The 12896-nt window shown below is 33.7% G+C and overlaps 1 protein-coding gene across 4 annotated transcripts in view; it reads right to left on the bottom strand.

Annotated features, from left to right (window-relative positions):
• Positions 1-12896, bottom strand: part of CDK14 (cyclin dependent kinase 14) — a 547463-nt gene that overhangs the window by 280415 nt on the left and 254152 nt on the right. For all 4 annotated transcript variants that reach the window (XM_019716536.3, XM_074340704.2, XM_074340703.2 and 1 more), the window contains one exon: positions 2103-2165. In XM_019716536.3, the coding sequence (XP_019572095.1) occupies positions 2103-2165 (63 nt within the window). The remainder of the gene's footprint in view (positions 1-2102; positions 2166-12896) is intronic.

The raw sequence follows: 12896 nt of genomic DNA on the forward strand, positions 1-12896 counted from the left end.
TTTGCTCCAAAAGACACATTAGAGCTGATGGTCTGGATAGATCTTATTTTCAGGGAAACACGGTCTCAATCCTGTCACTGAATCTGGAAGTCAGGAAGTCAAAGTTAGCTTAGAGTAGTTGTTGATTTCCACTGAGGCTGTGAATTCCCTGGGCTTCCCCAAGCTAAAGGTCTCTAACTGGGCTCTCTACAGATGCCCACGGTCAAACTGAGAAAGAAGAATAAGGATGTACTGTAGTGTTAATTTTGAACCCAATCAACACTAAGAAAAGGACATTTAATGTATAAATAAGACAATTCGTGATGTTTCAATGTAAAAAATTTATGTTCATATTATATCAATGTTTAAAGTTGGACGTAAACATGGGCAAGATTAATAAAACAAGTTTCTTTATCTGTTACAATTTCTCCCCCAATCTAACTACTAAAAATCTATGTCAATGAATACAGATTTTGAAGAAAAATGAATAGTCAAAAAATCTAAAAGAAATCTATCAATAAAATAAAAAACAACAAAAAATGAGATATATGAAAAAAATCAGCAAAGATAATAAGTACATATCAATTCTATTAGTTATTTTTAAAACAAAATTTTTCAGAGTAGATACAAGTTCCCACATTTTAAAATGGTACCTCGTAACTCACCACCACAAAACCCCTCATTAATGCCATATATATTAATAAGCACCTACAACTTATTAAAAAAAGAAAACCCCAACAGAAAAATGAACAATATATAAGGACAGACAACTTATAAAAGTAGAATTTTAAATGATCAAGAAATGTATGAAAAGATGCTCAATGTCACTAGCAGTTAAGAAAACATCAACATAAAAGACATCCCATTTTCAGTCATCAGAATAGCAAAAACTGAAATGATTGGTTACAGTCAATGTTAGTGAGAATAGAGAAAAACAGTTCTGCAATTTACAACCTTGTGAGGAAATGTTCCTGTCAAATTCATTAAACTGAAATCACGTCTCTTATTTAGTAAAGAAAATTGATTAACTAGACATGCAAAAGAAATAAGAATTTAAAGGTCTTATACTAACATTTACTCTAAAATCATTCATAACACTAACATTCTGGAAACCCAAAGATCTGTGAATAAGAAATAGTTGAAAATTATTCATACTATGTACTAATAGGCAGTTATTAGAAAGATTGAACTACACAGTTATGTATTGGCTTTAAAAGAAATGCATGAGATGTTTTAGGTTAAAAATAATATAACATTTTTATAGAGCAAAAAATAACAAATAAACACACAAAACTCCATATCAGCATATATACTTCTATAAGCAAAGGGAAAAGCACAAAAGAAAAAAACATGCCACGTTGCAAAGAGTGGTGTATAGATAATGAATGGGAAGAAACTGAGACAAATAATTTTACTTCAGATACGTCTATAGTACTCAACTGATTCTCAGGATCGTGAAATGCAGTTCACTTGAATTACAAAATGTGAGCACATCATTAAATGTTCAGATATAACTTTGGAATCTTCTAACTCCCTAACATATGCCAAAAAAGAGACTGCTCTTTTAAGCCTGAAATTTTGGGATAATTTCCCAAAATAGTTGTTAAGTCAAATCTTATTAAAAACTTAACTTCTTTTGACATATAGTAATCCAATTTGTAGTGGAAGAAATGAAAGAGAGCAGTAGGGAATATCTGTTTGTACATACAAATGAAACGTATGCACTGTGAACTCACCACAAGACTATTTTGGATCATAATAATACTTTGTATTGAAACCAAAGGGTACTTCAGTATGGGGTTCTAAGGTAGAGATACCTGAGATTCCCCTCTTTTGAAAGTAGTGCTACCATAGCATTCGAATGGATCTCACTCAACCCTGGCAAATGTTTTCCCATGAAGGAAAAATAGGATAAGATCTAAACAGTAATACTCCAGTGAAAATATTTAATGTTAAAACATGGTTTGTAACCACTAAATGAAACAACGGCAATAGTTCACTTCAAATTATTTCCCTTTATTCAAAAATTTAAAAAAAGAAAAAGTTATGGTAGAAATTAGGCTTTGGCTCAGAAAATACACATGAAGAATGCTAACCCTCGGCTTAAAAAGATCTTTTCCTACCTTCACATTATCTGGATGTAGTCCCCCGGGGTGCTTGTCCATGTACTGACATAAATCAGTGTGCTACAAGAAAAAAGGGAAAATGTATGAAATCCTTCTGGCTATAACATGATGAATCAATATTTTTCTACTTCAAAGTCACCATTACATTCTGAACAAAGCAAATGTAAGATAAGAGGGTGGATTTTTTTTGTTTATGCAGTTGCGTGATCCTCCAACCCCCATTTTTAACCACAATTGAATCATTATCTTTACTTCTAGGCTCTGTTTTATGTTAAACATATCTGTGTATTAGGAGGAATTTATGTCCATAATTTGTTAAATGCTTAATTTCTTTCTCATTAAACATATGTATCTATTAACGAAAAGAAAAATCTTAACTAAAAATATACTTTAACTAAAAACACTAAACTAACGCAATTAACCAATCCTATTACAATTTCAGTTATCTTGTGTTTTTCAAGTGCAAATGCAGGTTAGGATTATTCTGTATGAGATGAAAATACTACAAATAGATCATTATAGTAAAATTAATCATTGGATTTATTTAAATTTCTCTTAGCTGTATTCATTAAAAATTAATTTTTAGGTTTTCAGAACTCCTGAATATACTTGACAAAACATACTTATAAATTAATAAAAATACGTTCAAAATTATAAATTAAGGCAAAAATACATCCAGATATAACAGAAAAGGAATAGCTCTAGACATTATTCTTTTAAGTATGCAAGCTCTATTTGCCCACGATTATGTATTTTCTTCTTAATTGTTTTTTTCTATTATAAACTATGTAGAATTTTGGGGGGGGAAAAGCATGAAAGTTGCTACTCTAATTTTTCTTGTCTCTTGGAATGTACTCTAAGATTTACAACATTGAAATATTTAATTATTCTGTAAAAGCCACAGAACATGAGTATCCACGTCCCATTGTCAGGAATCAATTATTGAGGAATTATGAGTTTTATGACATATTCAAGAACCTTGCTGTAGCCATGGTGACAACAGTTCAGATTCCTTTACTGAGTTTTTATTTCATGCCAGTTGGTAACTGATGAGGACACAGAGCACAATGTAGCATTCATTCATTAAGCACCATGCACGTCTGGAACCCTCATTATGTTCCAGGCACTACACTAGTCCCTAAAGACATAGACTTCAATGAAACAGTTGCACATGGGAAAAACCAGACACGCCAGGATGTGTAGCACAGTATGCTGTGTATTACTTTACAACAGTATTGGATAATGTTTGAGGGCTTGGCAGGGAAAACATATTATGGTTTGAAGATTTCAGAAAGGCCTCTGGAAGAAGTTCCTTTTAAGTAAGACATGAGTAGAGCACCAAAGAAGTTGGCCATTGAAGGGCAAAAGGTAAAAAGGGGACAGAAGAAATGCTCTTAGGTATGTCCTAGGCAATATGGCCTTTATTTTGGACCACACTCAAGGTGTTTAACTTCCACATCAAAGTCAAACTCTGTAAGGACAGAAACTATGTTGGATTTGGAAGTTATTAATCTTTAGTCAAGGGAAAATGTCAGACACAAAGAACAGAGTAAATACAGGTGGAAATCATTTTACATATAGTATATAGCTCATTAAAAATGCCCCCAAAATATAACTATAATGGGTTCCATGGAGTTTTCCCTGGGTGACTATATAAAAGTTTTATATCATGCATTTAACAAACTGAGGAATGAATTCTGTATCCCAGACTGCCACTTTGTAATGCAATATTATTAATTTCTGTCCTTTCAAATAGGGCTAACACCTCCCTCTCAGAAAATGTTTGAAGAACAAATAGTACACAAGAAAGTACTTTTTTAAAACCTATAGCATGATATACAAAAATACAGTATTATTTAAGATACTGCCCATAGATAGCACAGTAAGAACCACAAGCGAGAGAACTGTATCTAATGTGTTCATTGCTTCACACACAAGTAAAATGGTAAATAGAAAGTACATTCATATCAATTATTATATAACAAAGAATGCTAAAATTTGTATTAAAAAGGTAAAAACTCAGTTTATAAAACAAAGAAAATCAAATTTGTACTGTTTCCATGATGTGGAGTAGGAATAATGAACAACAACAAAAAATAACAGAAAATATAAAATAAAAAATATATTTTCTATTATATACTCATATTATTTATATTTTATGTTAGTGATAGTGGTCAATATCAATAAAAATGAATCAGAGTATCAACATAAATATTAGACATAGAATTCAAGGAAAATGTATTAAATATTAATGCACCTAACAGCATGGCATATCAATATAAAGTAAAAATTAGTAAAAATATATGAAGAAACTGAAAATTCACAAAATCTTGACGGGCTTAGCTTCTTTCAAAAATCAACAAGTGGAATTGGCAAAAAAGGAAGGTTATAAAGGATATGAATAACACAGTTAAATTCATACTTTTGTGCCCAATAATCTTGTGTTACACAATTCTTTTTAAACACAAATAGCCTCCTCATAAAAATTGACAATATATTAGACACAGAGAAAGTCTCAAAATTCATCAGAAAGCAGAAATCATACTAATATCACATCCTCTCCCACCACTAAATCAAATTAACATCAAGGTATACTATATTTCATCAATCTAAGATATATAATTTTTTATCTTAATGTTGTAATAATAGCATTAATTTGCTATTATCCAGGCAGTAGCTGGAATACAGATGTCATTGCCTGTGTTTGAGCAAACTTTTTTTTTCTCTAATTGCAGAGTTATTGCTTTGATGATATGAGTCATCAACAAATAGTTTAAGGACCAATTGAGAAAGAAAGACGGGAAGATGTAATTGTTATCTGGAGACCATTTATTGACAATTTCAGGTTTTGTGCCAGAATTAAAAGCTATAGGGCCCTTTTAATAAGCATAAAGTAAAAATTCTAAATGATAAGGAAGCAATCATAGTTTGAATATGTTATCTTTCTTAATAATATGTAAAGTGGTGTTTCTTCCAGTCAATGAGGTCTTAAGGTCAATAGTAGCAGAAATAAAATAAGGAAGAAAAACAGTCAAAGGGAAGGAATGAGAAAAGAAGAAGCAAAGACAATCCATAATCCATTTTCATGGAAATTTTAAAAATATTAAACCTAAGTATGTTTAGATCATTTTTTTAAAAATGATAGTAAGAGCGGAGTACAGCATTAGGAATAGAGACAGTGGAAATGTATTGGCTCTGTGCGATGTCAGAGGGATAGTGGATGGAGGAGGGGGTTTCACACAGTGTGAGGGATATAAATGATAAATGTCTAAGTTTTGCTTTGTCTTGTGCCCTGAAACTAATAAAATTTAAAAAAAAATGATAGTAATATATTTAAAAGCAATGTAAAGTTGTCAGAGCATTACCGTCAAAAAAGTTTTCACCTTTAAATACATTAATTTTAACATAAGAAAATAAATAAAGCCAATAAATTCAAGATAGTGAATACCAAATAACAAAAAGACCCAAAGAAAACAGAAGTGATTAATGTAGTTAATAGCAGAAATTAATTAAATAGGAAAACTAGAAAACAGCAGGCTTGATTAAACAAAAACCCACTTCTTTGAAAAGCCCAATAAAACAAACCATTAGCAAGTCTGATTTTCTTCTTAAAGTGAGGGGTTTTGCCAAAATGTAATCAACATTAAGAATGAGAAAATGACACAACTAAAAATGTGGAGATTTAAAAATATACTATAAACATATGGTACTATAAACTAAACTAAACAGAATTATAAACATTTTTAAACATTTATAATACATTTGATATCTAGACAAAACTTCTTTTTTAAAAAAAACATAAATCATTAAATTTGATTCTACAAGACATAAGAATTGAAGAGCTAAACCTAAAAAAGGTACTAAGTTCAGAGGGTTTTCATGAAAAACCTTCCAAAACTTCAAGTAACAGATATAAATTATTCCACAACAAAGTAAAAGATAAAAATGCTTCCCACTCCTCCTTTATGGTTACAATGTCAAAGCATGCAAAAACAAGGGTGAGGTGAACAGAACTAAACCAACCTCTTTATAACCACAGATGTATACATTCTGATGATAGCAGGTACTAGAATTCAATAACATGTATATTAAAAGACTAATACCTCAACACCAAACAAGGTGAAACCTGAAAATGAAAAAAGTGCAACGTAAGCACATCTATTAATGTGATCCTCTAAAATTAATAAATTAAAGAAGTGGAATGGTGTTGGGTGCAACACTTTTGTGGTACTATATATGACATATATTTAGTAAATGCTGATTTTGTACATATAAGGCAAAAGTTTACATTCTGTGGATTTTGTCTACTTATAAAGTATCGTAGTTTTTTCCAAGAAAAAAGTATTTAAGCTTTTTGTTTAAAATTATAAAAGAAACCAAAACCATAAAGAAGGAAACGTATCAGGAGTAGGGAAAAAAGAATTCCGGATCCTCAAGGAGCACATGCTAGCCTTCTGAGCCACATAATGTTAGCATCATGAACTTCAGAAAGAAGGACTCTTCAGAAATGAGATGTTGGGAAATTTAATAGAGATTTTCCCAAACCTTTTAAGTTTTAAAATTCCTATTTCCTTAGATGTACAGCATGAAAATGTGTGTGTGCATACCCATCACACGAATATACACAGTTGTCATTAACCGTGTGACCTTGGGCACAATATACAACCTCTGGATATCAGTATCTTCATCTATGTAAACAGAATAATCCTAATACATCCTACTCACGTGGACATTGTGAAGATTAATGAGTAAATACCCAGAATGCTTTCAGAACATTGCCCAGCACATGGTAGATGTGACAGATGATGATGATGGTGATTTTTCTGTGGTGTGTTTCAAGTAGGAAGGGATATTTGGGAGGATTATCATTAAAATGGAATGATAAATACAGTCAGAAAACTGGAGCTCGTAGGGGTAGCAGTTCACCTTTCTATCTGTATGTGTTCTTCCGGTCTCTGTGCCAGACATTTTCATTCACACCTCACTGATCTCTGTACACAACCACTGAAACTACATCTCGCAAATATATGATTGATCTGAGATTACTCTGAATGACTAGGGGTAAGAATATGGAGAATCTCAGATAGAGGAAGAGAGAGGAGGTAGTACAAGGTCCCCTTTTGTACCATAACAAACTTCTATCTGCATTAAAAATAGCTTATTTTCCCTCTCTCTTTTTGAATATACAGTACTACATCTGGGACTGCATTATATGTGCCAAAAATTATAAATTTCATCACATCCTTCTTTTTAACTTTGGATTATGTGCCCCCCCTTATGATTTGCACTGGTCCATAAATACAAAACTAAACTTAAACATAATGCTAGAAGGTACTCTGTCATCCCATTTTTTAAAGTCATCCTGGGTATAAAAGTTTAGAACAGAAGGCTCCTGAGGCACATGACCAACAGGTCACTATCCTCTGATGACACACAGATAATCTCAGCTACATTGGGCTTGACCTCTGGCTATTTCTTGTTCTGCTAATAAAAGGGGCACCTTCAGGCTAGATGCCTGTAGATCAGGCATGCTTGCTCTGTCTGCATCCTCCAGTCTCTATCTTGGCTCTCGGCTAACATTTCCTCTTCCCCTCACTGCATTAGGCCTCACCCCATCTCCCCACACCTTATTCACTCCATCACGGCTGCTGCTCTTCAGGGTAATGCTTTCAGAAGCACTTGTGTCTGACACAGGATTATACCTGAATGCCTAAGAACACCTCATCCATCTTCCGTGGAGTAGGTGGTGTTAAATGAAGCCATCAAGTGTGGCGAAGCTTACAGGTGAAGCGGAAGGCAGAGAAAGAGCAGAAAGAGGCTCCAAAGGCTCAATCCCCACCCCAGCACATACGTCTTTCAAAATCTGGTTCCTCCTTCCTCTCGGCTGCATGTATTTGGTTATTGACATACAAGTAAGTGCAGGAGTGTTTCTAGGGGAAGGAATTTGAGGAACGTGTGTGAAACCGTAACAGCCTGAACATAAATGTTCTCTGTTAAAGAAGTCTGCCACAGTTACAATTTGGGTTTCCCCATATTGATTTGATTACTTTGTGGCTGGATCAATTTAGAAGGCAGGAGAGAAATCTCCTTTTGTAAAAAGGCAGGAGGTAGAAAGACCACAGAAAATCGAAAAGACTTTTTACTCACGAGCACTTTCACACAGTACAGTCTCAGTTAATTTCAATCACATGGAGAGCTGAGAACTGCATGACTCATAGTACACAGCCATGCGACTTCAAGGAAAAGCCATGAAAAAAAACTACCAAGGTAAATTATGAATGTAACGCCAGTTTCAAAACAGGCCTGAGCGATAACAGCCCTTTAAAAGAGGACTGGGAAAGAGAAGCCAGCCAAAGAACAGATGACAGACAAACTGGACTATGAAATTCATCTCTTCATATTTTTTCCACTCTCCATCCCTTGCTCTTTTTGAAATTCACTTTGGATTAAGAGAAAGAAGCAACATCCCTCCACTGAAAGACACTGGTAAAAAGGCTCTCTGAAGAGCACAAACTCAGACAACCTCTTGGGTAGGAAATGAACCCACGCATAATCCAGGGTGGAAATGGGTATAAGTCAATTGTTACGTAGGCATAGCCATTCAGTACCTCCTTGTGTTCCTTTTTCCTCAACATATTATCCACAAAGTGAGGTTTTCCCATTGTAGGCTCTTCAAATAATCAAACCTCCTAATCAGGAGACATTAAGGTCCTCAGAGAAATTATGCTTCCAGACTGCACTTCTCTTGTTAAGCAGCAGTCCAAAAAAAGCCCCTTCCCAAACACACACACACACACACACACACACACACACACACACACGCACACGTTTCCATTCTCCTATAATGTTAAGCATAATGTCCACGAAATCTGTCAGCTAATTTTGATGTTCTTCGGAAGTACTGCCAAAATATGATGCTGAAAATAGCACAGCTCTATTTTTAGTATCTAAGCTAAAAGTAAGAAAGGGTTTCTTGGGATAGCCAGTGGAAATCCTCATTGTAAGTTATGTTTAACATAGCCTCCCCATCCTTTACTTCAGTTTCATTTAGCTTTCCATTTTGACAGCAAGAGGAGGTTCAGTATATTCAAGCTTGGTGTATTTTTTTTATAACACCAAAAAATTGCTTCACAAGAGTAAGAATATGGGAAGATTCCAGAAGATAATAAAACTAATTCTGAATTTCTTTGTTCTTAAGGGATAGGTTTACTTTATGTTTAATCACCAAGGTTTAGTTATACATTTATTTCAAAATTAATAAAAACTTGATTTACAAAAAAACAAACAAATTAAGTGGAACCACGTGGGATAAAAAGGGAACTAGTTGATAACATGGGCAAACTGGAAACAAAAAATATGGAGTGTTTCTTTCCCTGATTGATTTCTGATTATTTTAGAAGCTCCTTAGTCTTCATCCCAGTTTGATTCTAGACACTCCTATCTCCTCCAGGTAAGTGACCCCATGAAGAACTTTTAAATAGTACTCTGTCTGGTAAGACAGACCAAGAAATTTGCAACTTCTAAAGGACAAGAGCAATTATTGCCACTCTTCAGTGGAACTGCATGTGGTCCCAAAATTAATAGTAACTGTTAGTATGACCAAGGAAGCAGGTGTGGCATATACTTACTGGTGATGCTTACTCCATTACTGTCTAATATCACCTTCAATGACATTGTCCCAGGTCTTGGACACACCACACACATTCTAAATAAAACCATACCTGAAGGGTAGTTATGAACTGTGGTAGAACGCGCTGTCATTTTAGTTTTTAACCCATTTCACCTGTAGCTCATTCAAGTCATATAATTCACTGGGGAATTGTTGCTGCTAGAGGAAACTGAAGAAAACTAATAGAAGCTGAGTTTTCCCTTCCTTTCTTCTATAGCAATCAATGCCATTTTCCTCTAGCTATAATCTGTTTTAATCAGCCTACATTGCTGTAAGAATTAATACATCAAATTACTGAGCAGTTAGTTTCAAACTGCTCTTATATGAAGTCCACAGGTTTAAATTGACTTTGAAATTGCATTTTTCCCTTAAACTTTATAGTAACCATATATTTCATTCCCAAATTATAATTAATGACATTTTAATGTTGTGAGTTCCAATATGTGAGCATCATTCATTAGTGAGAATAAGATGAAAAGAAACCTTAATTAACTTTTCCTTTAAAATAAAATCACAACCATTCAATATGCTTTACATCACTTTGTATCCACTATACATCAAAGGGGTCCATTTTTAAAACAGTGGTTAAAAAATAAATCTGTAAGTATTCTATCAAATGTTATTTAGGCTTTATAATAATGCATTGAAATCCCTATCTTTAATGACAAAAAAAACACAAAAAAATACAACAACAAACAAACCAAAAAAACAAAGAAAAAGACATTCATGAACAGTACAAAAATTCTATCTCTTCCCTTTGAAGTAGAAATTCTAATTACAACTTGATTATTATGCCTCAGTTTGTACCATAGGACATGGTATGCAAATAGAGACAATACAATTTTCCAATCTACTCATATTCCATCATCACCAAAAATATGTTCTCAAATGGAATATTATCAAATATTTCATTGTTCCTGAACAGTCTTATTTTACATATTACAAAGCCTGCTTCTGGGTTATTTTCTTTGTACCTGGTTTTAAGCCACTTAGGAAAGTTTGAAATTCTACCAGTAAACCACACACATATACTCCCTGGGAGCACAAGGGTGGTTAACACACACAATAGTTGATACTACATAAAATTCCTCACAAAGCAATCACAGTGCTGTGGTTTATTTCTAATTAAATTAGTCATTTAAAAAAAATAGTATAATGTATTCTCCTTTTTGGTCATATTAAACCTACATGTGACTTAGCTATCCCATAAGTCGGCCTAATTGGTTTCAGCTGTCATTTCTGAATCCAAAATGCCTGGGCAGCCTGGGGCTGGTGACTGGAACAGGAAGCATTTCCAACCACATTCCCATCATGTAAAACCAGCAACCTGAAAGATCTTTTCCATTAAAACAAAAAACTTATTATTTGGCTTCTGGCAATGACACCATGGGTAGACAGATTGTATAGATCTACGCAGGCAGTCAGACTGTGGTGAACCGCGCTTCTCTGATGAAAAGACATTCGCGCTCCAATAGTTCGTGTCTGAAGTATTTCAATATCGTAGGGTTGTAGGGGCTAATTCATAAATTGAACACATATCCTTTCCATAGCTCTATACCTATATATTTACTTTACAAAACTTCTTGGAGGTATACATGATTTTACTTTATTAAATTAAATATAGATTTGGAAAGTTTCACGAAATTTGGGGAAATTTCTAAAAGTAGAACAGTGTTGTTCTACAGAACTGTATGCTATTCTTGCATTAGAAGAAGGTGTAAAATGTGCTCTCTTGAAACAGTGAAAGAGCTATCGGTATGGTCTGTATGCCCTCTGGCAAACCACGCATGAGCCTAAACCACATCATAAACTTTAACGGAGTCAAATAACCCCTTTAAAAAGATGTTCATGCTATTTTGAAGCCACGTTGAATTTTTAAAGGAAAAATAAAAAGCGCATGGTTATAAACAATGGAATGTTCTGATCATCCAACATCCTCAAGAATTTGAGGGGGAAAAAAAGGTTAACAAAGTGGGCCACATAAAATATTTTGGAGTCGAAGCATGAAATGGAAGAAGAAAAAAAAAGGGAGCTTCAATAGTTCTTAGGAATATCTTAACTCCAAAAACAGCTTCTGGAGCTGCCCTGCTAGAAATATGGAAGATACCGGAATTATAGGATAAAAGCAACATGAGCAAAAAAAGTTAGAAACAGTGAACTGAAGTGGAAGAGAGGAGAGAAAGAAGAGCAATAAAGAAAGGGAGGGAAGATAGAGAAATCACAGGTGGCCATCCTGGAATAACGTTTGCTGGCTACAGAGTAGAGTAGAGGAGCCTTGCATATAACCTGGTTCTAAGGGTAAGAGTAACACATAGGGACGGATCACACTAGATGTGTGGGTCAAAAAACTTTATGAAATATACTCTAATGCGCTTCAGGTACATGTTCTTGTAAATTAAAAAATTGTAATTCTTGAACACATAATCAAACCAAAAAAAGTAAGCAATTATAATTTGTTCATTTGTCAACCCATCTTTTTTACATACCATCTGAAAATCAAAATATAGTTTCAAACTCTTATAATGGATGAAGTACTGCAAAATGTACAAAGATGAATAAAAAGTATACAGTAGGAGCTTACTGACGACTCTGAGAGAAACAAGAATGACAAATGAATGTGAATAATACTCTTCCCCTTCTTACCTAAATTGAAACATTTTTAACTTTTTGCTCATATCATTTGACCCAGTAGTAATCCTTTTAGGCGGTTTATTTCCCCCAAAGAAGTACAGAGGGGTGTGTTAGAAGCAATGGCATTAAGATTTTAAAACGCAAAATTCTTTGGAGTTCTTAAACATGGTTATGAATAGCTAATTTTTTATGGGGCAAGGGTTGTGGGCTATAGATTCCAAAATGGGATAGATTGAAAAAAAAAAAACAAAAAAAAAAACCTCTTTAATCAGAATAACAGTTTGAAAAATTTTACCAATGTAGAGTTCATTTAAATTTTCCTGGCTGGTGGGAATACATAGAGTATAGAATGATAAAGCTTTCAGATAAAGTCCTGGCAAATTATGAAGTATATGAAATATTTGATTGTTATTTGTGATTAATGAGATCATTTATATTGGTATTCTTATTCCACAAGAACAGCATAAGCACATTTATGCAAGATCTCTGCT

The sequence above is a fragment of the Rhinolophus sinicus genome, chromosome 4 (assembly GCF_057876585.1).
Source record: "Rhinolophus sinicus isolate RSI-liver-muscle chromosome 4, RSI-T2T, whole genome shotgun sequence".
Classification (NCBI taxonomy): domain Eukaryota; kingdom Metazoa; phylum Chordata; class Mammalia; order Chiroptera; family Rhinolophidae; genus Rhinolophus; species Rhinolophus sinicus.